The sequence below is a fragment of the Peromyscus eremicus genome, chromosome 10 (assembly GCF_949786415.1).
Source record: "Peromyscus eremicus chromosome 10, PerEre_H2_v1, whole genome shotgun sequence".
NCBI lineage: Eukaryota > Metazoa > Chordata > Mammalia > Rodentia > Cricetidae > Peromyscus > Peromyscus eremicus.
The window spans coordinates 32,201,996-32,226,875 of record NC_081426.1 but is presented as its reverse complement, the minus strand read 5'-3'; the positions used below and the strand labels follow the sequence as shown (position 1 = coordinate 32,226,875).

The 24,880-nt window shown below is 51.5% G+C and overlaps 1 protein-coding gene and 1 long non-coding RNA gene across 2 annotated transcripts; one reads left to right on the top strand and one right to left on the bottom strand.

Moving 5' to 3' along the window:
- Positions 1–861: 861 nt before the first annotated feature.
- LOC131920608 (uncharacterized) lies at positions 862–6,198 on the bottom strand. Its single transcript, XR_009381716.1, has 3 exons — positions 6,075–6,198; positions 4,527–4,735; positions 862–969 (listed from the first exon to the last, which is right to left on the bottom strand). It is a non-coding gene; the product is annotated as an uncharacterized LOC131920608 (long non-coding RNA).
- Positions 6,199–20,048: 13,850 nt separating this feature from the next.
- On the top strand, positions 20,049–24,119 carry Msx1 (msh homeobox 1). The gene is made up of 2 exons (XM_059275037.1): positions 20,049–20,688; positions 22,925–24,119. The coding sequence occupies exons 1-2, from the start codon at positions 20,220–20,222 to the stop codon at positions 23,365–23,367; spliced, it is 912 nt and encodes a 303-aa protein (XP_059131020.1). The 5' UTR covers positions 20,049–20,219; the 3' UTR covers positions 23,368–24,119.
- The last annotated feature ends 761 nt before the right edge of the window (positions 24,120–24,880 follow it).

Here is a 24,880-nt window from a genome sequence, read left to right as displayed (position 1 = left end):
TTCATTTCTTAAATTCCCTCTTGCCAGGGTATTTTGTCACAATGAGAGGAGTGACTAATACAATCTGGATTTTTTTTTAAAGTAAATATCAATACATAGGCTAAACTGTGAGATGTTTTCATCTCAATAAGTCCCTACAGATGACTAAGGATACTTGGGAACAGGTGGAGGACTGCACACAGACCCTCACCATCTGTATCCATGTGTTTGGACACAGGTCGCTCATCAGGCCATGGTACCCGACCATAATGTATCCCAGAGGAACTGTCCCATTGGCTTGGTGTGCTTGAGTGTTGTCCTCAGAGCCTGCTTCCTCATCTGGGAAGTGGGATGGTGGCTCCTTTCTTTTGGGCCACTGTAAGCTAAGATATACTAGCCACATAGTACTTAGGAAGAGATACTTCAAGAATTTTCACTAAGAAATCATAAGGCCCTATGAGTTTCTACCTTAATAGAGTAAGTGAACAAAGCCTGCCTCCTTCGCTGCAGTGACCAGAAGTGTCCTTCAGGAAAACTGACTCTGGTTTTCTTAAAGTTCACACACTGCATCAGAATTACAAGAGGCTTAAGGCGGTATTGATGGACTCTGAACTAGCTCAGGGGTTGGGGTGTTGGTGGGGGGCATTGTGATACGTACCCAGAGAGCTGCAGAGAGCCAGCCTCCAGGGCCACACTAACCACATGAGAATGAAAATACCCTCAACAAGGATCAACCCAGCCAGGGCACAGGGCTGAGACACCAACGGGAAGAACCCAGAACATACCAGACACATGACATCCACCAAAGGTGGCATCATACCGTCCCGTTTTATAGCAAGGCTCAGACATGGTCACTTGCTTGAAGTCACATCTTGTGGAGCTGTGTGAATTTGTCTTGCTCTGAAAGGCTGTACTATGCAACCGCTGTGAACAGGTATGTAGAAAGTCTTCATTACATTGGGCACCTACTGAATGCCAAGGTCAAACCTGCTGCGTGAGGAAGAAGCCAAGAGTTAACATGCAGGCAAGAGCTCCTCCTGACTTCCATGAGTGAAAATGAGCACTGAAAAGGCATGCATGTGCACACACACACACACACACACACACACACACACACACACCTCATAGAATGAATCAGTAGTTATAGAAAGGTACAGATTCAGTTGTTTTCTTAAGGACAGACAGGAACAGGTGAAATCTGGTTATAAACACAGCATAATTTACACTTCTCCCTGAGATGAACTATATAGCTATCATTTTAATGAAACCCAAACAACATCTAAGTGGAAAAAAAAAAAAAAACTGAAAGAAACACATGGAAGGAGGTGAAGGGAAGAACTGAATGATGTAGTGCTGACCCCTGCTGTGTGCCAGAAAACTCCAGATTGTCCAGTTGCCAGGTCTCAACTTCTTCTCTGGAGTCGAGGCACTTCCTGGAAGGCTGTGTTGTAGATACCAAAAAATTCATTTTAAGTTTGTGCAGAGGGCCAAGAGACCCAGACAGCAGCGTAATCCTGATAAGAACAGAGTGAGAGGGACCACCCTACCCTGCTCACTCCAGACTGCTGTAAACTATAATTTGGTACAATGAGGGGTGGGACGTCCAAATTGAAAGCCGTTTGCCCCTTCCAGATTGTTGAACTGCTTCCTGATAGCAGTTCAAGATGTGATCTCTCAGTGTCCCGTCCCTGCCATCCTGCCTGCCGCCTCCTGCCATGTTACACCTGATGCCAGGGACTTTATCTGACCTTTGGGAACCGTGAGCTAAGGAAACGCTCCCTCCCATAAGTTGTCTTGGCCATGGTGTTTTGTCACAAAAACAGACACGTGACTAAAACAGTGGCCAAGTCCAAGATCATTTCTTTTCTACTGTTACCTTTCTCTAAATTGTATGGTGTTGTGTTTTACTTTTACACTTCGGATGAATTTTAATTTAATTTTTTATGTATATTCTCTCTCCCTCCCTCCATCCCTTTCTCCATCCCTACCTTTTTTCTTGTTTGCATGTAAATATCTAGTTGTTCCAACAAGACTTTCTTCAATCCAACAAGGTAGTACATGCCTGTAATCCCAGACTTGTCTAAAAACAAACAAACCAACCAACAAACAAACAAAACCCCAAAAGCTGAAGATGTGGGATGTAACTCACATGCTTGGCATGTAGAAGGCCCTGTGTTCCAATCCAAGAATGCATAAAAATTTTTTATTATTAAAATTAACCTACTATCAATTAGTCAACATTCTACCAACAAAGGCAGACAGATGCCTCCAGACAAGCGTATGAAGAGATGCTTCTTGGGATGGAGATGTGGCTTAGAGGGCAGAGTGCTTGCCTAGCATGTACAAGTCCCTGGTTCAATCCCCAGTTCTGCATACACTGGGCATGGAGGGACATACCTGTGATCCCAGCACTCTGGAGATAGAAGCAAGGGGAACAGAAATTCAAGATCACTCTCTGCTGCCTAGGAAATAGGAGGCTAGCCTGGGCTATATGAAACTCAGTCTCAAAAATACATATATAAAAAAAGAAAAGACAGAGCCTTGAGAGTGTATGACATCAAGAAAGGTGGCCTTAAACAGACAGAGGGATGCCACTGTGTCTATTCTTATTCCAACAGCTCCAATTTCAAACACTGACAGCATTGGGCACTGGTGAGCATGTAAGGCACCAGAAATACTCCCCCACTGCTGACAGGGCCAGTCATCTGCCAAATAATTTGACTTGAGAGAGGAGAGAGGCTGAACTCTTTTTTTTTTTTTTTTTTTTAATGAAATTTGGCCTCACCAGGCTGGCCTTGAATTCTTGATACTCTTGCCTTGGCCTCCCGAGAGCTCAGGATGACAAGCCTGTGCCAGCATGTCTGACTCTGAACTCGTTGTTTTTATTAGGGTCCCACTCCCACAAAAGCTAACCCACTGCGCCATAATGTACTAATTCACTGTGGGGGCCGTGCCCTCAGGAGCACCCCCTGCCCCCCACACTGTTGCTATGGTGATTATAGTCTAGCAGGAGAAAAGCACTATAGCCAACCACAGAAAAGAAACTTCTGGTGAAAGAAGTCTGTCTGGTAGAGTTAGAATAAAAACACTCATTTTTAAGACCCAGAGGTGGGCCGAGAAACACGACACTCCCCCTTCCTCTACAGCTCCATAACGAAGTCTTTTAGTAGTTGTAAGCTTATCCTTAGTCTTGTGAATCCTAATCTGGACCCATTGGCTAGCCTGAGACCCCAGTGGGGACTGGTATAGTAACAGGTTCCAGCAAAGTGGAGAATGGAGAAAGCCAAGAGTCAAGTGACAAGATGTGTTAGGGAGAGCCATAACTGCGTGTGCACAGTAGTCAAGGGAGGTCTCTGTCACCAGGGATCTCAAACCAGGGGCCCAGTAAAGCAGCCAGGCTTTCAGCTCTAGGGCCCTTGGAAATGCACTGCTTGGATGCAGGTGGACCTTGACTGGGACCCTGGAGTTTTCTGGTACCGTGAGAGATTTTAATTATTTCTCTTGATTTTGTATGTATACATGTTTGGCCTGTGTGCATATATGTTTACCATGTGTGTATGTTTGGTGTCTGCGGAGGCAGAAGAGAGGTCCTCTGGAATCGGCCTTACAGATGGTTGAGAGTGACTGTGTGAGTGCTGGGAACTGAACCTGGGTCTCCTGGAAGAGCAACAAGTGCTCTTAACCCCTGGGCCATCTCTCCGGCTCCCTGTGAGACACTTCACACACTTGGGTGCTCTTCTTGCCCTTCATCTCAGGATCCTGGTATCACCTCTGGCTGGTATAAGGGGCAAGATTGAGCTAGCTCTGATAATGAGGTGAGTCACCATCTGCAGGACTCTCCCTCGTCCACCATGTTCCCACAGCATTTCCCCACATAGAGGGAGGAGAGGGCTCATTCTCTGCACTGACCTCGTCCTAGAGCTGTCTCTGTCCCCATCACACTGAGCATTCATAAGCAGCGATTGCAGACACCTTGGGAGCCAGCACTGCTTTGGCGACTGTTGGAGGTGACACACAGCCTCAAGTCAGGAAGCCATTCTTCAATTTCTAATAAAATCCCCGAAGCAGGGATGACGCACAGTAAATCAACGTTCAGCGGCTCCACTCTCCCGTAATCTGTTCAATTATCTGTTGGTGCTCTGTGTGTCCCCTCAGAGAATCAGCTGGTGCTGCAGGCATGCCAGCCCTGCCAGCAGTGGTCGGAGAGTGTGGGTCCAATGGCCACTACACCCAGAGACTAGAACCACCAGCCAGCTTGGGAAAGGGGTGCAAGGAGGTTGGGAACCAAGGAACAGTCCACTGGCTCAGCATAGGGCTCTGTGCATCCCCAGCATCCCAGGAAAGATGCTCTGAGAGTCCACCATGTTCCTGGAACTGCGGAAAATCGGGGTCAACATGACGTGTCCCTGCTACCCGGAGTGGCCAGGCAAGCAAGGTGTGGACAGTGGGTGCAGAGTATGGAGGAGAATAGAAAGTCCCAAGGCACAAAGAAAGGGTCTAGTAAGCTTTCCTGAGGGGCTGGCTGGCTTTGGAGCTCTATTGCTTACCTGCTCATGACATAGGCAATAGCTTAACTTCTCTGAACCTAGGTAAGGGCTGCAGCAGAGGATGGAGCGTGTGCTGGGGGCCATGGAAGAGTGGGGTGCTTCCCAGCTGCATCTTCACTCATTACCTGTGCTCCAGAGCCCTTTGTAACTCCAAATGGTATCTTTTCTCCATTCTCTGCAGGCCTCCTTCCTCCGTAGAGCTGAGGTGCCTGTATATGTGCAGACATTTGGGTTCCCTCAGCCTTACAAGATTGACTGAGGACCCCCCCCCCCCGAGCCAGAGTTCCCTTCTGACTTGACTCTGTGAACCCCTTGGGCCACCCAGATGGCATACTCTCAGCTAGTGTCTCCTGCCTTGTTGTTGGAGGGTCACATGAACTGGCAGGTGGGTAGATAGAGAGTTGGATTCATGAATGGGTAAGGTAACTGATGAAGGGATGGATGCATGCATACATGCATGCATGCATAGACTCAGGAATTGGGGGTAGATAAAATGATTGATGCATGCAAGCATGGGTGGATGGTTGGTTGGGCGAACTGATTAATAGATTAATGGATGGATGGAGGAGTAGATAGGAGAAGATAGATAATGTGAAGGGTGAATTGTGTGATGGATGGGCAGATGATGGGTAGGTGGATGAAGTGATGAATGAATGAATGGATGGATGAATGGCAGGAGGCAGAGATAGGTGGGTATGTGAATAGATTGGTGAATGGAGGTCTAGGTAGATGGGTAGGTAAGGGGATGGGAGGGTGAGTGGGTAGGTGTTAAGAAGAAAAGTAGATGGATAGGAATGGAGTGATAAGACAAAGTAAAAGGTAAATGGAAGGATGGATAGCAGGATAGATGGGTGAATAGATACTGTTATGGGTGAATGGATGGTAGGAAGGGCTAGTACATGATGGAGGTGTGGGTAAACAAATAGATGGGTGAATTGTAGATGAGTAGGTTAGTGGGTATACAGATGAGCTAGTGGGTGAATGTAAGTCATAACTGAGGAAATAGGAATATAATGAGGTCTGGGAAAGGATTGCCATGTAGAGGAGGGAAGAGGGAGAATTTGAGATATCATTTGTTTCCTTATCCATTAGGCTGTACTGGGCAGTATGCTGGGCTCCAGGGACCTGGAGAAAGAAGGCTCAGGGTTGAGTGGAAGTGACAGGTGACTGGGCAGTGAGTGTGGGCTGCTGTGGGTGCTGGAATAGAAAGCCTGAGGGGGCCACTCACTCTACTGATGTCAGCACAGAGAATGCTGCCAGCAGGGCTCAGTGTGGCCCTGTGAGCCTGCATTCTGGACAGCCTCAGCACCTGGCAGAGACTGAGTTGGCACCTCTTTACCACCTCTGGGCAAGTCTGCCCATGCCTGAGCCTCGGCTTGGGAGCTCCTGCCTGGCTAGGGATCCCTGGGGACTTGGCAGACACTTGTGAAGCTGGGGGTCTTTTTTTGTCAATCCCATTCAAGCCTCATAAGGATGGGATTGTTCTCCCATTTGGGGAGAAAGAGAAGATATTCAAAAAGGGAAGACTTTTCCCTCAAGCTCACCCACCCAGCTGTGGAGCAGAAAGGCAGACTTGGTACCCAAGACAATCACCCTGGTCTCCATGCCCCTCCTACTAGTCTATGTCCCTACTCAGCATGGATGTCCTGTCTCTGTTGCCAGGGTAACCTTCCCAGCCTAGCAGTCACCCCCCTGGAGCTTGACTCCTGCACCTGACATCATAATCTTCCGTGACATCTTAATCAGCTCCCTGGCAACCGCAACAACAGGCTGCAGGGGCATTAACACTCCCATGAGTCAGCAGGGCCTGGACTGGCCCACCTGCCGCACCTCTGCTTATCCTGCCTGCCACCCTGAACTTTGAGGGGAGGGGAGGGGAGGGGAGGGACCGATGGGGCTCGGTTTGGAATTCCAACAGCCACTACTGTTTCAGATGCAAGTTTTGCAGAAGAATCTTGACAGACGTCAGCTTCCTCCTCTGTAACACACAGGGCCGTGATGACGGCCCAGCAAACATGCTCTACTGGATGAAGTCCTGGTGCAAGGAAGTGGGCATTCCAAGCCACCGCCAGGGACTGCAGCATTACTCTTCTGCTCTCTGCAGCATGAGTGACCAGCCACACCACAGAACTCCCTACAAGGGCCAAGAGGACACACATATGGCCTGTTGTGGGTCTAATTGTGTTCCCCCCAAAAGGACAAGTAGGCATGCCAACCCTTGTTACTGGAAGATGTGCCCTTCTTTAGAAATGAGGTCCTCAGAAGTAAGCCATTTAGGATGAGGCCATGGAGGAGAGGGGTGCTTAATCCAGGACAACTGGTGTCCTTCCAAGAAGAAACTTGGACACAGCCACAGAGGACACCATGGAAACAGGCAAGGGCTGGGAGTGGTGCAGCTGAGAACCAAAGGTTTCCAGGGACAGCGGCCACCCCTAAGGTCAGGGGAGGAAAAACGGTTGTACACGGGGGTCTCAGAGAGAGCACAGCCCTGCTCAAGGCTTGATTCAGATTGTCGGCCTCTGGGAGTATGAAAAGATCCACTTCTGTTGCCTTAAACTGTCCAGTGTGGGGGAACTGTCTGAGTTGTCCTAGGGGTCAGAGAAGCTTCTAATCATATAGCTTCCGGGGCAGGAGGGATGGCTTAGCTGGTAAAGTGTTTACCGCACAAGCACAAGGCCCTGGGTTCCATCCCCAGGACCTGGGTGAAAAAGCCAAGTGGGGTGGCACACACACTAGCCTAGCCTGCTGAGTGAGCTCCAGGCCAGGGGTAGAATGTATCTCAAAAAAATAGAAGGATAGTTCCATAGCAACAACGCCCAAGACTGTCCTCTGGAATGCACATAGATGTCATCCAGATACACACACACACACACACACACACACACACACACACACACACACACTCATACACATGAATGCATGTACGCATGCATGCACAGCTTCAACTCAGAGTCCTTTGTGGCAAGGCTGAGGGTACTCTGCAGTAACACTCCCTTGCTGAATGGAACCACCTTCTGCAAGTTGCCCAGTTCATTTTCTCCTGGATAGGGGACCATGAGGGCCACCCCAACGTTAGAAGTGAATTGGAGATGGAGGGTAAGCGGTAGCCTGGCAGGGAAACACACCACAGTTGATGGGATTATGTATTCCATGGCACAGTTACAAGCACTGACTGTCCGTTCTCTCTGGGAGGCCTGATTCTACCATCAGGGCCTGTGTCCGGTAGAAAGTGGAGGCTTCCATGAAGGCACCACTCCATGTGTGCCTGGCATGGCTAGGACAGAGACACCCAGGGTGCTCCGATGGCCCTTAGAGAGTCTTTCAATCTCTCTTCGTTTGTTCCCTGAGACTGAGAAGCTAGGCGCTCCAGGGAGCCTCTGCACAGATGCCTTGTTTCCTGTCAGCGGCTAACACTGTCCTTCCTCCTCTCCGTGGACTGCAGTCTTCCAGACCCGTTATCTCCTCAGCTGGGTGGGATCACGAGGGATCCTAGACACGGTCCGGAAAATAAAGAGGTTCTGGACTCAGAGACACCATCGCATCTTTCTCCCATCCTCACTACTGACCTGACATTGGAGTGAAGTCTGAATGTCAGGCCCAAGCTGCCTTCCATATTTGCCTTTTAAGGTGGCGACGCGAGGACACAACTCCCATGCTGCCCCTTGTCACACAAACCTCCGCAGCTCTCTGCCTCTGCTCTGACCCCCACCTCTGCTGTTCCCCCTCCGTCAGCCTAGCCTGGTTCTCACTCTCTCAGGCTTACTCCTCCCATATGAGCCTTAGCCCAGCATCTTCCTGAGGGAAACTCCATGGCCTCTGTCATGAAGCCACCCTCCCAAAAGAATGCACCTGGGCAGGGCCCAAAGATGTCAGTCACAGCCAAGCAGCCACAGGACCAATTAGAACAGGAATGTGGCCAGACAGTGGCGGTGCATACCTTTAATCCCAGCACTTAGGAGGCAGAGGCAGGCAGATCTCTATGAGTTCAAGGCCAGCCTGGTCTACAGAGTGAATTCCAGTTCAGCCAGGGCTACACAGAGAAACCCAGTCTCAAAAAAAACCCAAACCAACTGAACAAAACAAAATAAAAAACAGGAATGTAAAGGAGTTCCCTAACCATGTGACTCCCTTGACCTTTGTCCTTTTACCTCCAAGAAGACCAGGACGTCTAGTCAGTTTGGAGGATCACCGAGGGGCAGGGATGAATTTTGGGGTGGAATCCCTTGGTGTGCCAGAAAGACTCAGACCTGAGGCTTTTATGGCTGCCTCACTCTCCTCAAAAACAGCCTTCTGGAAGGTCCGCTGTCCTCTTAGAACAAAACCACGTCCTACAGGCTTCTTCCGTACCAGCCGTACACAAACCTCTTCCCAAGTCTTCTCTAGTTCATGCCTCACAGTGATAGGATGTGAGGTGGCCCTGCCTTGTGGGAAGAGAAAACACACACAGAAAGAGATCGGCAACATTCCTATAGTCACTGTGTGCGGGGAATGTACTCAAGCATTGGAAGCGCTTCATTGAGCATCTACTGTGTGCTGAGCTCTGTGCCAAGTGGAGAGAGACTGCCTCAGCCAAATGAAGCTCCCCAGGGGTTGAAGCTCCAAGGAGGTGATAAATAACTGTAATTCAATGTCAGTGGCATCCATGAAAATAAAACAGATGCAGGAGGGGTTATTTAGGGTGGACATCTGTGATCTAGAAGATGAGGAAAGCCGTCTTGGAGAAGCAACCCTGAAGAGCAGAGGCCTCAAAAGAAGTGAGGAAACTGGAGGCTATCTTCTGAGGAACAGCCCGTGGGTTATCTTAGAGCAGGAAGGAGACTCCCATGCTATATCGGGTGGGAAGGAAGAATCATGGGTGATAGTGAGTGGCAATGGAGGAAGCGGGGAGGGTGGGTCACAGAGGTTAGGACTGGAGATGAGGAAACAGTTTTGGAGGGTTTTGTGCACACACGGCCAAAAGCACATGGGCTTCTGCCCTTGACCACACCAGACAGGCGCTGCCTCAGAGATGGGTTGGTTTGGAGCAGCAGGTGGGGAGAGAACATGTCCATCTTACCTCAGTTAACCTCCCTGGATCCCGGAGCCCTCCCCGGCCCCAGTTGATACAAAGGTACCTGTCCAGCCCCATGTGACTGCTCTCTGAGGGCACTGGGGGTCTCCTTCCTGCATCCAGCATCTGCTTGTCTCCTGGGCTTGACGCTGGCCACAGCTGGAAAGCTCAGCAACGTTCTCAGGGGACACAAGCCCAAAGGGTCGGGGCCAGGATTTGAACCCACTGACAAAGTCCAGGGAATCCTCTGCATTCTGAAGGTGGCTTCTTCACTCTCCTCTTCCTCTGACCCCCTTTCCCTCCTTTCTCCCCTCACTGCCCCTCTCTCCACCCCCCACCCCCCCCCCCCCGCAGCCAGCATCTCTCTGAGGACCTCCTTTACCTGGCAATCATACTGCAGGCCTGGCTCTGGTTACCGAAAACCCTGGGGGTCTGTTTAAACAAGTGTGTCTGAGCAGGAAAATCAAACAGACAGGGACCCTTCAGGGCCACCTCAGGACCACCCCAGGGACTACCGCCTGAACCCGATAAGGCTGGATCTACTTTCACTTAATTGGACTGTGGCCAGGGGCTCACCGTTTGATCAGATTGGAGTCTCAGCAGGGATGGGCTGTGTCCTGGTCAGGTGGGGTATTCCTGTAGCCCTGGCAGGACAGAGAAGACAAAGGGGACTGTGGTACCCCAAAAGGGAGGGGCCCTGCTGGATCATGCTTCTTGCTGACTTGGGAACACCAGGGGAGGGAGCTGCTGTGGGAGTAACCCCCTTCTAGAAATGCCCCCGGCCCCACCAGGTTCTGGCTTCTCTGGCTTACCCACCAATCCCCACTGTCTGTTTCTAGGTACATGGAGAAAAAAAAGCCTGGGAGGTACTTCAGAAGTTAGTGGCCAGTGTGACAGGGACAGCTCCTGGGCCTGTGAGAAAGGCAGGTCTAACCACTGGGGCTCCCTGCTCTCTTGCTGACCCAGATTCAAGTTCACAGACAGGAGCAAGCAGCCTAGGAGGGACAGCTTCAGCTTTCTCTTCAAAACGCCATTCAAGAAATATTTGTGACCTGGTGTCATTGTGCACGCCTTTAATCCCAGCCCTTGGGAGGCAGAGGCAGCCAGATCTCTGTGAGCTCAAGACCAACCTGGACTACATAGTGAGTTCCAGGACTGCCAGAGCTATATAGTGAGACCCTGTCTAAAAAAAAAAAAAAAAAAAAAAAAGCCAAAAAAAAAAAGCCAAAAAGAAAAAGGAAAGAAATATTTATGGGTGCTGGAGAGATGGATCAGTGGTTAAAAGCACTTCTTGGCTGGGCAGTGGTGGCACACGCCTTTAATCCCAGCACTCATGAGGCAGAGGCAGGCAAATCTCGGTGAGTTTGAGGCCAGCCTGCTCTATGGAGCGAGTTCCAGGATAGGTTGCAAAGCTACACAGAGAAACCATGTCTTGAAAAAAACAAACAAACAAATAAAACCCCAAACAACCAAACAACCAAACAAGAGAACACTTCCTGTTCTTGCAGAAGACCCAAGTTCAATTCCCTGCACCCACATGGCTGTTTACAACCATCCATAACTCCACTGCCAGGGTATTGATGTTTTCATCTGACCTCCTCTGGCACCAGGTACACACATGGTACACAGATGTACATGTAGGCAGAGTACTCAAACACATCAAAATTTTTAAAAATCTAAAAATTTTAAAAAAGGAATATTTGGACACTGGGGATGTAGCTCAGTCGATAAAGAGCTTGCCTAGGATGCAGGAAGTCCCGGGTTCCATCTCCACGATGCATAAACCATGAATGGTGGTGCCCATGCATCTGTAATCCCAGCACTTGGGATTTGGAAGCAGGAGGATCAGGATTCCAACGTCTCACCACCTCAGCTACATGGTGAGTTAAAGGCCAGCCTGGAATACATGATACCCTGTCTCACAGGGTGTGTGTGTGTGTGTGTGTGTGTGTGTGTGTGTGTGTGTGTGTGTTTTCACACAGAGAGAGACAGATACGTGGCTTGACATGATCCTGTACACACATTCACCCACTGAAGGGAATAAGGCATTTAGGGTTTGAGGCCAGCCTGGGGATACAAAATAAAATATAAATATTTGATTCACATTTAGACATTTAGATGGGCTGGTTCCCATCCAAATGCATTTGGCCTATGGTAAGTGCTCTAGGCCAGGGGGTTGCTCACGGGCCCAGGTGACATGAAGGTTGCAATTTCTTGGTAGTCATCCACTTACGCCTCTCCAATACCAAGGTCTGTACTGGTCTCAGGATCTGTTCAGGCATGCTGGGGGGGGGGGTAGGGTGGGGAGGTGGGAGTTGTTCTGTTGCTGGCTACCTGACATAGACTAGAACATCCTTTACCATAACACCAGACCCCCCAGGCTTCTTGGCCAGTGTGGACAAGGGTGCCTCCAAGGTAATGTGCACCCCTGCAGTGATGAACTCAAAATCCCTGGGGTGCTAGGAGACTTCTTGAAGTGTTTTGTTTTGAAGTTCCATTGATACATGAACTATTTGACTTTTTCCCCAGTGTGTGAACTAGGGATAAAAGTAGTCACTATTGAAACTGAACCAGTTAAAACACGTTGATAGTACTGGCAATGGTGGTAGCTATTCTTTGCTTGGTTTTGTTTGCTTGTTTTGTTGTTTTTGAAACAGAATTGTCGTGTATCCCAAGCTGGCCTTGGGCTCCTTCCTGACCCTCCTGCCTGGTTATCCAAGTGGGTTTCTTCATACAGCCACCGAGTAAAAGACCTATCATGCCGATGCAACTGAGCTACTGAGGTCCGGTCATGCATCTGAAGCTCATGGCTTTGAGGTTGGCCTTGGGGCAGAATCTGAAGCTACAGAGACTCGGGTGTCCTCCTTGTCTGTGGGCCACACACGGATCAGCCAGACTAGAGAAGTCCCATCTGCCCCTCTCTTTCCCAAACAGAGTGCTTGGCTGGGTGAGAACAATTTAACAGTGGCTGAGGGCTGTTGTAACTTCTCAGTCCCCCCTCCCCCCACCTGTGTGCCTAGGCAGAGCTGGTGAGTCGCTGGTGGAGGGCAGCTGCTTGGGGACTCTGGTTGCTGGTTCAGCTGCGAGGCTGGAATCCTGCTTCAACTCCAAGATCACCCGGCTTCCCATTTGGAAAATGGTGTGGGCCTCTGAGGGAATCATCTGTGGAAATACACAAGAAAGCAACCGGGTGCTAGGTGGAAGCAGATCCCTGCCACCCTTAGTTCAAAGAATCCAGTTCCGAAGCTGCTCAGCCTCCCAGGCGCTCTGAATCTGCCAGGGTCAGGGCTTCAGGGTACCACCCACCTTTCAGTCTGCACTGAAATCCTCCTTGCCTCCTACTTGCCACAGAACGACCTGGGTTAGAGAGACATAAGATGGCCCAGATTTCTTGAACTTTCCTGAGTTGAGGTGAGTACAGGATTGGAGTGTGTGTGTGTGTGTGTGTGTGTGTGTGTGTGTGTGTGTCAGAGACCCGCATTTTAACCGATTCTGCCTCTTTTTGGCTCCGAGATCTGGGGAAATGATTGTTGCTTGAGCCTGAGTTTCACTATCCATGGAAAATGGGAGCAGAACTAAATTTCTAGTGAGCCCTCTCTGCCCAGCTAACCCTCAACCTAAAGAGAAGCCTGGGCAGGATGGCCAGTGAGCATTCCCATCTCTCCCCGCAATCTCTTCACTTGACCTAGACCACTTTGGTGGCTGATGGGCTCACCTGGGAAAAGCAAAAGTCACAAAGCACTTCCACCTTCTGGCGATGACAGGAACAGGAACTAAATTACCCTTTCCTTGGAGCCACCTCAAGTTGAGGGGCAGGGTGGTGCTGGTCTGGAACACATGGTGACAGGGCCTTCTAGGGTGGGACAAGGGACTCACCCACTGATCTTGCAGACCACTGGGCTCTCCAATTTCCCTATTCGTTCGCTATTGATTTTCTAACTGTTCATGGAACCCAGAGTGTCTACTGCATCGGGAGGCTTCCAGCCACAGGCTCCTTTGGTTGACCCAGGAAAGCTCGGAGGAGGTATGAAAAACCCTTCACTTGGTCCAAGGGTTGCAAAGGCCCCAGGAGAGCCATGCACAGTGCCTGTGAGGTGGGTTTTTTCCTGGACCCAGAGGTCTGGCGGGTAAGATGCAAGAGGGTAGAAACTGTCAGCAGGAGGGAGTGGCCCAGAGGGGACAGCTAGAATCTAGAATCCAGCACTAGTGCCTATTCTGGGCACGAGTCATCAGCCTCTCCTGAAAATACACCCTGCCTGCTGTCCTGTCAGTCCTGGTCACCCTTCCACCTTCCAAACGTTCTACAATCACTAGCTAGTTTTTTAGCCAGGACTTCTGAGACAGTAGGGCCATGAACTCACCTGCTAGAAGGAACTTCCCGGCCTATCATGGCCCCTGTCACCTTCCTTTTGGGTCTCCTACAGGAAAGCACATGTGTGGTCCATGATTCATTAGTGGAAATGGAGGTTCAGAGTCTGGAAAAACCACTAGCTGGAAGCCGGTGGGGGAGCAGAAGGGATGGAAGATCCAAAGAAAGGGCACTCTTTGCCTGTCCAGGAGGATGCCTGCTGTTCTTCCAGAAGTCACCAGCTTCCTCCTGAAAAAACTAGCTGGAGTCAAATTAGTTTCTTGAGGACTTGAGGGCGTGACTCAGACTGAATCACTGGGTGAGGACAGAATGTAAGAGGTTCAGAGAAAGCAACAGAGAAAGAAGTTGGAACCAACAGCCAAGGAAGATAAGAAAGGAAGCCAGACTTGGAGCCTGGGTCTCCATGGGGGGTCATACTACCACCTCCGAGACCCCCAGAGGCCTGGAGACAGAATCTCAGAGCCAGGCAGAGCCAGGAAGGACTATCAAAGCCCCGGAGCCCACCAGGCAGAGAGTGGGAAGAGATCCATCGCTTGTATCCCACCTGCTGTGGCGGTCCACCGGTCCATGCCGGGGTGTCCTAGCCTCCCAGGGCTCTTCTAGCCTAGTTCTAAGATCCTCAGCAGCTCCACTTGCCTTCCAATTCACTCAGCTCAGTTCTCTCAAGTCTGGCCCACGGCACCTCCCAGTGCTCTCTGCATTAAAAAAAAAAAAAAAAAAAGACTTATTTATTTTTAATGTGTTCATTTTAGGTATTTTTACCGTGAATGTTTTGCTTGCATGTGTGTAACAGTACTGTGTGTGTCTGGTGCCTGAGGAGGGCAGATGAATGGGTTGGATTTCCCTGGAACTGGAGTTACTGAGGGTTGTGAGCTGCCCTGCGGGTGCTGGGAACGAACCCTGGGTCCTTTGCAAGGTCAGTCAGGTCTCTTAAATGCTAAGCCATCTCTCCAGCCCCCGCATTGATGTCTTTTGTCGGGGTTCCTAAGAACAAGAGATGCTCCCTGCTTGTTCTTCCCGCTTGTCTGCCCACTTTCAAGCTGACGAACCAAATCTCAGAAAATAAATAAGTAAATAAGACCTGTAACCCAGGCCTGTTTTCTTCTCAAACAGACCCAAGAACATAGGTATTGAAGAAATACTTGAGGAACTTCGACATTGTCCTTTCTGGACTTCTTATGAGGGAAGCGCGAAGAAGATCGACAGAGAGGTTAGTAATTGAAGGATGAAAGATCTTCCCTCCCCATCTGGGCGGGACTCGGGGCGGATCCATCCAGTACCGCGGTCGGTGGTACTTCTAGTGCGTCAACGCAGTTTTGGAGGGGCCCAAGTGAGGCTGTTCCTCGTAATGAAAAAGGCAAGGCGGGGGTTTGAGTGGTTCGGAGCTACCAGCAATCCTACCGCTAGCTAGCTGTGTGACCCTTAGCTAGACGCTTTTCCTCTCTGATTCTCCCTTTTCAGCCCCGGCCAGGGAGCGTCTGTTTCCCATGTCCCAGAGCAGAAGGGATTAAGTCAGCTAAAGTTTTCAAAACTTCTGACCAGAGGTCTGACACCAGGTTTCTCCCATCCGCTCCAACCCGTACCCCCGCGGCCAGGGGCAAGAGCCTAGAGAGGCGCTTAGTCAACGGGCAGAGAGAAGGGAATTCCGGGGAGTCTTTCCCGGTCGCGGTGGGCCGAGCTGGGGTGGAGGACCTTGGTCCGGGCCCCTGGAGCCTCAGGGTCTGCCTGACATCTCTAGGCTTAAATAACCGTGCGCCTTTGTTATTCGTAGGCAGCAAAGTGGTTCGTTACGCCTGATTGGTCTAATTGCTTTGAAATGAGATATATTATCTATAATTATAGAGTCCTGGTAGGAGCCGGCAGGCCTCCGCTTTCATCTTCCCCAAGTGCGCCCTCAAGTCCCGATCGCATTAATTTGCGCCATTTGAAGAGGGAGCTCCCTCTTCCGCGGATCCTGGCCCCTCACCCCTCCCGAATTTAAAGACACAAGAAAGCGGGGCCGAGAAAGGGATCCAGAGCAAGTGGGGGATGGGCGGGAAGGGGCAAGAAGTCGCAGACTCTAACCGCCAGCTCCTCTGGTGAATCCGCAGGACAGGCGCCCTTCCTCCGAAGAAGTTGAGGAGTTCGCAAGAAAGGGAAAAAAAAAACCCACCTTCCAGGAAGGGCTCCTTCAAGCAGCACCAGTTCGAGCGCTAAGGACTGCATCAGTTCGGCCAAGGTCCTTGGAAAGCCGAAACATTTTTATTTTTACATCTGTCGCCTCTGCACCTTCTGGAGCTGAAGATTTTTCTAGTTCTAAACTCTGGGGCTTGTCCTTGGAAAGCTTTGAAATCTTCCCTGAACGAGTGATTCCCAGGCAATTTCTCAAACGTGACTCCTAGCCCCTCACTGGAAGGAGACAGAGGCTTGGCGATGGCAGGGAAGGGAGGGCCTCTCGGGAGGTTAGCAGATCCCAGAACGAGGCTTTCTGTCCATCCATCAGACCCCACCCCCACCCGGGGACAAAATACCTCTTCTCTCTGCCTTCACTGCCCTCCTGGTGATTGGTGAATCCCCACAAAAATAAAGCGTTCCGGGTAATCGGTTTTCATAGCACATCCATTCTATTAAAGAAGACTGTTTGGAGCTACCTAATTGCTGGCGGATCCCACTGAGCCGCACATTTTTAAAAAATGCATGCGGGGTTCCTGGGCAGAGGCCACAAAATGCACTGGAAAGGGGGGTGGGATTGAGACGACAACGGACGCAGTAGTGAAGGGCTAGCCCTCAGGTTAGCTGGAGGAAGATACTCAGGTTGTAACAGCTGCCTTTAAAATTTAATCCCTCTACAAGCTGATTTTCTGCCCACCGGGAAGAAGCTATCTAGGAACCACATCGCAGCCATACCTCAGCCGACCTACACTCCAGTAAAACATGCATTTTGGGCTGCGGGGTAAACGCCACCAATCACTGTAGCGGCACAGACACTGAACGCAGGGCTAGTCTTTAGGATCTCTCTCAACCCGCAAAGACAATTTTTCTTTTTCTCTCGGAAGCATGAGTGCTTTAGGGTTCAGGAGACGAGCGGAGGCCGAGCGAGGGGGAGGGGAGGAGAGTCGAGAGCCAGCGAGGTTGCAAGCAGAGCGCCGGTCTCAGAGTTTTATCTGCCGCGGGCCAGCCCTGCCCTTGCCAGGCATGAATTACGGTCGGTTTTCTCCGCTGCCTACGACGGTCGCGCCTGGGCAGCAGCGCCTCCGGTTAGCGCTGTGGCGAGATAACAGACACCGGCCGGATTGTCTGCTCGCCCGAACCCACAGGCCGGGAAATCCTCAAAGGCCGGACAAAAAATGAGCTCGGAGGTTGTGGCTCTCAGAGATCCCAAACACATGCCTTTCCTTCTTCGGGACTAAGTCACACTCTCGGGAACATGCTTTTTATTTTGTTTCTCCTACTCCCTTCTCAGATTCGGGGGTACACTTTTGCTTCGCAGCCCAGCAGGGGTTCTGAGCTAGTACAACCAGACGTTGAGTCCGGTGCCCTACGCTCCGCAGAAGCACTCTTCTAGCCTTGCAATGTTTGCAACCCGCCAGTCATTGCGTGCCGGACCACTGCAGACCCGAACGCACACAGAACCCAAAAAAGATGAGACAGTGGGGTTTGAGACCTACTCTAAAAGCCCAGGGGCCGAATGTAGGGCTCAGGGCTGCGGGCGCAGGCAGTTTGCTCCCTGGAGGCAGGGGCGCGACTTCAAGGGCCCCTGCGCCGGCTGCAGCCTTTGATCCGGCCGCCGCTGGCGCCTAAAAACAACATCCTCGTCTGCCTATTAGGCGCGCTGAGGGATCGTGACAGATTGTTTATCCCCGCAATTAGCGATGCAGCCCTTCTCAGGCCGCCCCCCGCCCCAGCCTGAGGCTAGGCCTCTTGGCTCCAACTGCCGCGCACGCCAAGAGTTCTGTTGGAGTCCCCGGAATATCCTGGGGCCCCACTCTTGGGGTTCGAGACCCCCTTGACCCTAAAGCAGGACTTCAGACTCAGAGCCGATCTACGAGTCCCTGATAGTGTCTACACAACTGTGTGTAAGGTGTGTTAGTCGATGAGCATTTTTCCAGGGAAAAGGATTTAGCTACACTGGATTGATTCTCTGATCTCTTCCTGGGAGAGAATCACTTTAAGTTGGGGACCGCGGTGGAGCAACTAAAAACCCCTACCTTTTGACGAACACTTTTTGTATTAAAAACGATGGCCTAAAAGGAGCACTTAGGGGATTTATTTCCGCTTCTGTTTTTAACAGGAGCGCCGAGTGAAAATCGGCTAACTCGGCTGAACGAGTTGATCTAGCAACAGCTTAATTAGTTAGTTCTTCAGCTACAGATGTTCGCCGTCCCCTCTAGGCTACGAGGTTCGGCCTACACTCTTGCTTAGCTTTCGTTTGCCAGGCTTTAAAACAGGGTGGCATGGCGTCTGCCTCTCATGCACACGGAACAAACCTCAGTGGACCCAGTACGCCGAGCGTCCAGCTGGGCCTAAGTGAGCTTGAGTCCCAAGCCCCGCGCTGCGCCTGCTCAAGCAGACTCAGATGCCTAAGAAATCCGGTGATTTCACAGAAGCGAGTATTCCCGAACCCGCCCCGAGGCCTTCCTATTTCTCCAGGCCCCGTGGGCAGATGTGAGGCTCCGATCTCGCCGCAGCCCGACCCCTCCCTCCAGACCCCGGACGCCGTCTGGGTAATAAAGTAATTCATTTTCCTTAATCTGGTCGCCCCTAATCTACAGCTTTTTATTGCGCCCAGTTAAAAGGCCAGGGAATTCGCTATCCCTCCGTGCTCGGATAATTACCCCTAAATGGCCACGGCAGCCCCTTGTGTTTCCTGGAGATTAGAGCCCGGCAGTCATCAATGCCCAGTCCCGGTGAGCCGCCAATCACCTCCTCCAACTCCCCCGGAGCCGCGGGCCTGGGCCCTGGGATAAGAGGCCATAAAAGAACCCTCTCCCCTCCGAACCCAATTTACATAGATCTTCTGTGCCGCCGCCCCCCAATAACTTTCCTCCTTTTTTTATCAGCAAAAATAAAACCACGTTTCCTTCGAAATTCGGCAAACAAAAGTATTTAAGCCTCGCACCAAAGTTACGATGCAGGAACTGCTTTCTTTCTCCTGCCCCTTCTTCAAACGGGCCTCTACCCTCCAACATAGCCCCAGCGTTAGCAAACTGTTAAGTTTTTGAGGACTCATTGCTTGAGGTCACGTTGAGGCCAGATCGGTGTTTTGTTTTGTTGTTGTTGTTGATGTTTCCAATTCTCCACCCAAGGGATCCAGAGTCTCCTTTGGCCAGCAGTTCTCTGGTAGAGGTGTAACTTTCTGGAGAAAAGTCAGGGGAGAGGGTACATGTTTGTATGAAAACTAAACGCATTTCCCAGATCATGTTACATGCTCTTGCACCCACAGAACCAACAGGGCCCAGGCTTCCTTTGACAAACTTTGTTCAGCCCTTAGAAACAAAGGCTCACTTTTACCCCGAGGTAAACTTTTTAAGATTGAGATACACAGGACACTTAGGATGGTTTTTTTTAAAAGAAATAAATTAATATGATCCCTTTCTACTGTTACAAATAACTATGACCACTCAAAACAAATATAAAAAAATTTGTAAGTGAACTGGAGTAAAATCTTCGTGGTAGAAAGAGGGAGATGCAGAGGGAAGGGGGCCAGGAAGAAATAGCAACAGACCGTGAGAGAAACGGTAGAGGAAAGAAAACAGGAGGGAAAAGGAAGAAACGGGTAAGGAACGGTGGGGGACGACTAGGGCAGAAGAGAAGTGCTAATAAAGGAAAGTCCCTCTGCAACTCGGTAGGATCCACCTCTAAAGAGACCCAGTCGGACAGATGCCCACCGGGCGAAGTCGGGCGGAAAGGCTCCCCGGTACTCTCCTGCCCGGAGCGCCCCCAGGCCCGGCGCGCCTCGGGACAGGAGCGCGGCCCAATGGTTCTCCCCGGGCCCGCCCCCTCGCTCGCTGATTGGTTGCTGCCGCTCTGGCCTTGCCTTATTAACAAGTTCTCAGGGGAGCAGCGGCGGACCCGGAGCCGGCGAGTGCGCCCGGGAACTCGGCCTGCGCGGCGTAGGGATCCAGGCCCAGCTCGCCGGAGCTGGCCTTTGGGGGAGCCGCAGGAGGCTCGCGCAAGAGGGCCGGCCGGGCCAGGGCCCCAGGAGCTCGCAGAAGCCGGCCGCGCTCCCAGCCCGCCCGAAACCCATGCTCCAGGGCTGGCCCGAGCTGCGGCTGGAGTGGGGGTCCGGCTCTGCATGGCCCCGGCTGCTGCTATGACTTCTTTGCCGCTCGGTGTCAAAGTGGAGGACTCCGCCTTCGGCAAGCCTGCAGGGGGAGGCGCTGGTCAAGCCCCCAGCGCTGCTGCGGCCACGGCGACCGCCATGGGCACAGATGAGGAGGGGGCCAAGCCCAAAGTGCCCGCTTCGCTCCTGCCCTTCAGCGTGGAGGCCCTCATGGCTGATCACAGGAAGCCCGGGGCCAAGGAGAGCGTCCTGGTGGCCTCCGAGGGGCCTCAGGCAGCGGGTGGCTCGTTGCAGCACTTGGGCACCCGGCCCGGGTCGCTGGGCGCCCCGGACGCGCCCTCCTCGCCGCGGCCTCTGGGCCATTTCTCAGTCGGGGGACTTCTCAAGCTGCCAGAAGATGCTCTGGTGAAGGCCGAGAGCCCCGAGAAGCCAGACCGGACCCCGTGGATGCAGAGTCCCCGCTTCTCCCCGCCCCCAGCCAGTAAGTAGCCAGCCCAGGATGGAGAGCGAAGGGGCCAGGAGGGGGTGTGGGGCCCGAGGGCGCCAGGCCGCGCGCCGGCGCCGGCTTGTCTCGGGCGTCGGCGTACCTGCATCTGGGTACCTGGAGGCCGTGCAGAGGTTGCGTTGGCGGGGAGGAGGCCCTTGGAGCCTCTTCCCACTCTCACCCAGGAAGAGAGTTAGAGGCCTGGAGCGGGCAAACCTCTTAGTCCGTTTTCGCGGGCTCCTGGCCCTGACGTAGTGCCGCTGAGCGTGTCAGTTCATTTGTAGCGCGTGGGGGTCCGTACACCCTCTTATTCTTCCGGTACTTAGGACGCCGAGGGTTCCCTGCTCCTCCACCTGACCCTAAACCCAGTTATTTTGCACCCGACTTAGATGGGCCCAGCGGCCAGTACATCCTCTCTCTGCGGAGTTTCACTTTCTGGTAGTAGAAGTCGGTAAATCCCCTCTCCATTAAAGAACCTCTCCAGGGGTTCCGAAACTCTGCAGAACTCCTCCCCCACTCATCAAGTTCTAAGCTGTTAGTTGGTGTTTCTGGGCGGGTGGATGATTTAGCAAGAGGGGACAATCGTGGACAAGTGGAGGGGGGCGGGGCAACAAGACAGCCAAAAGGAGCTCCCCCTTAACCGCTTTGCTAGCTCCCGAATGTGTTGGACCTAGCTTTCAAAGCCGACCCAGCAGCCAGCGGCATGTTCCGGGATAGTCCTAAATCCTCGTGGCCCTCGGGCGTCTTTCCCCAGCGAACCCGCTCGAAGATATTTCAGGAGCACGGGAAATTCCCAAGTTTTCCTCGTTTCCTCCGATTATTTCGCACCATAATAGCATTGCAAATTCAATGGCATGATGCTGAGGAACGATTTTTATCTGGGGATTAAACGTCTTTGAAAAGACAGCCCCTCCCCGGGCCTGATGGTTGGCGAAGGTGGCCCAGAGCTGGACTATTGCTGTTGACCAAAGTGACATTTCCCTATGAACCCTCCCTTCTTTCCAGCTGCCTGGCGGAAAACGAGTCTGGGGCCAGCTTCTTTCCGGACACGCTATAGCCTGAGCTGGGGAAGAAGGGGGATGTTAACTGGAAATTTCGTTTGACTCACATCCTAGTGGTCTGAGGGCCCGAAGGGTTATTATTATTATTTTTTTAAGTGCCAAGAAGTGCATAGTTAGGCAAAACCCGCATGGTGAGATGTCCTCAATTTCAATTCGCTTTCTTAAAGGAAAAGCTGCTGCAGAGGCAAAGCATCCTCCTGGAGACTTAGGAATTTGGTTTAGAACTTCAGCCTCTAGGACCCCAAGTCAAGGCACTCACTAAGTGGGGTGTGTGTGTGTGTGTGTGTGTGTGTGTGTGTGTGGTGTTGGGGGAGGGGATTTGTTGAGGCTTGTTTTATCCTGCAACAGTGTTGTCCCGCAAAGCAGGGGTGATGGAGGATTGAAACTCAGTCCCCTAACTGGGCCTGCCCTCCACACAGTGGCAGCACTCTGGGAAAACTGAAAGAAAAGACAAGTGGGCATCACCCATCTCTTGAAACTGAACTATGTTGGAAAAGCTATCATACCCCCCACACTATGCTTGCTGTGGTCCTAGAACCCAGGCACCCCGTTAGGAGAGACTGTAGGGAAAACCGAGAGGATCTGAACCGGCAGCACGTCTAGATAAACAGCCTCGTATATATTCTAGAATTGTCACAGTGTGACCTCTTGGATGGCTCTCTTCTTTTGATTGGCCCTAGAGCCCAGTAGAGGCTTGCTGTTCGATAGAAAGCGTGGAATTTCAAGATCCATTCTATGCCTATGGCTAGCACCAATGCAGTACCTTTGGTGGGCACAAATACAAATGCATGCCTAAAGTATAAAACCCAGTATGACCCTGGGCTGGGCTTAGGGCCCCTGAATGTTTTATGGCTCCCTTAGCATTCATCTTCTCTCTGTGCAGTAGCCCAGAAGAGGCCCCGGGTGGGGAAGGCCTGACTATAAGATAGTTTGGCACTGTCTCTGCCCCACTGTAGTTCAGCATTGAACATGGTTAGATTTCACCTGGAATCTTACTAAGGCAAGAACTTCTGCCCTACGGGTTAGGTTACATACAGATGGAGAGAATATTTTTCAAATGCTCCATAGTGTCGAACATAGAAGTGCTTGGGAGAAATCAGTATCTAGAATGGTTTCTGTCCCTTAGTAGTACACTCTTAACTCCTTGCCTCTTTCCTCTCCCGGCCCCCTAGGAAGACTGAGTCCCCCGGCCTGCACCCTACGCAAGCACAAGACCAACCGCAAGCCGAGGACGCCCTTCACCACCGCGCAGCTGCTGGCTCTGGAGCGCAAGTTCCGCCAGAAGCAGTATCTGTCCATCGCCGAGCGCGCCGAGTTCTCCAGCTCGCTCAGCCTCACCGAAACGCAGGTGAAGATCTGGTTCCAGAACCGCCGCGCCAAGGCCAAGAGACTGCAGGAGGCCGAGCTGGAGAAGCTGAAGATGGCCGCGAAGCCCATGCTGCCCCCCGCCGCCTTCGGCCTCTCCTTCCCTCTCGGCGGCCCTGCCGCGGTAGCCGCGGCCGCCGGCGCCTCGCTCTACAGTGCCTCTGGTCCCTTCCAGCGCGCTGCGCTGCCCGTGGCGCCCGTGGGACTCTACACGGCCCACGTAGGTTACAGCATGTACCACCTGACATAGGTGGGTCCAGAATCGCCTCCCTGTGGTGCCACTACCCCGCCCCCAGCCACCTCTTCTAGTAGCTGGAGTTCTTCCTAGGAAGCTCCGCTGCCCAACACCACCTGCCCCTTCTCTTAAAACACCCTGCTACAGTTCCTCCAGTTCCTTCCTGCTGTTTTCCGACTCTGATCCCATCTAGGGGGGAAAAAGTGGCTTTCGGAAGGGTTTGGATTCTTCGAGAGAATCTAGATTTACACCCGCGAGTTATAGATGTGGAAATTAAGGGCACAGAGGCCAAGAGATTTATCCGTGGTCCCCGGCAGAATTAGAGCCGGGGTTGAAGGAGACTAGAGGCCAAAGGGACTAGAGGCCATGACTCCATCAGCTGCTTCCGGTCCTGGAGCCAGGCTGGACTTGCGCAGAGAAATTGCTTTTTGGTGCTTCGGGAAACGAACACGGTCCTGGAGAAAGCAAGGAGCCCAGCTCCTTCCACTGTCAAACTCCAAGAGCTTTAGCAGCAAAGCATTGCTCTGAGGGGGCAGGGCGCGTGCTGGTGCTTTACAAAGGTAGGTTGAAGAGAATTTCCCAGGACCAGGATAAAAAAAGTAAGAAAGAAAAACAAAGTCTGTTTCTATTTAACAGTACATTGTCGCGGCTCTCCAACATCCCTTTTGAAGGGATCGTGTGTACTATGTAATATATTGTATATTTGAAATTTTATTATCATTTATATTATAGCTATATTTGTTAAATAAATTAATTTTAAGCTACAAGATATGATGTCTGTGGATTTAGTCGTGTGTTTTACTGGCCCTTCTTTCTCTTCATGTATACAATTGCTTTCCAGTTTGGTGGCGGTTTTACAATGAGCAACTTTCAAAGGCGACAGGAAGATGTTCAGGAATCATTTTGGCGGAGGGGCACACAGGACAGATTTGCATTAACACAGTCAAATGGAGAATTGGAGCAATTACCTAGGATAATTAGGCTCAATTTTCCAATTCACTTTAAGCTGAAATCGACACTTGCTCTTTTCCACCTATAACCGACTCTTTTTTCCCCCTCCTCCCCTTTTAAACTGTCTATGAGAACAAAGTGACTTGGCCCAAAGGGTTTGATGACAGTCAACAGCTAATCCAGACAATTCCTGCCCCCTCAAACCCGCTTTTCCTACGGAAGGGGGTGGGGGTGGGGGTCTCTAAACAGCCACCAGTGCAGACACACTCTGTGGAGTTTCATTTCGAGCTGCCTGAAGAACTTTGCACAGCTAGCCCAGCCTCTGTTACAACACACAAATGTCCAGCGATACTGAAGAGTACAGAAAACCCAAGGCTACCAGTACCTGGGCCCTGCTCTCCTGCCCTCTCAAACGGGGTTTTTCCTTTATGTAGTCAAGCTCTGGCTTCCAAGAAAAGTATGTTTGAAATCTATAAGTGCAAGTTTAATTTTCTGAGGAAAATTCTGCAAGGGTGTGAAAGACAGAATAATGACCCCTTGGTAAATAGAGCCTATTATTGCCCCCCACCTCTTTCTC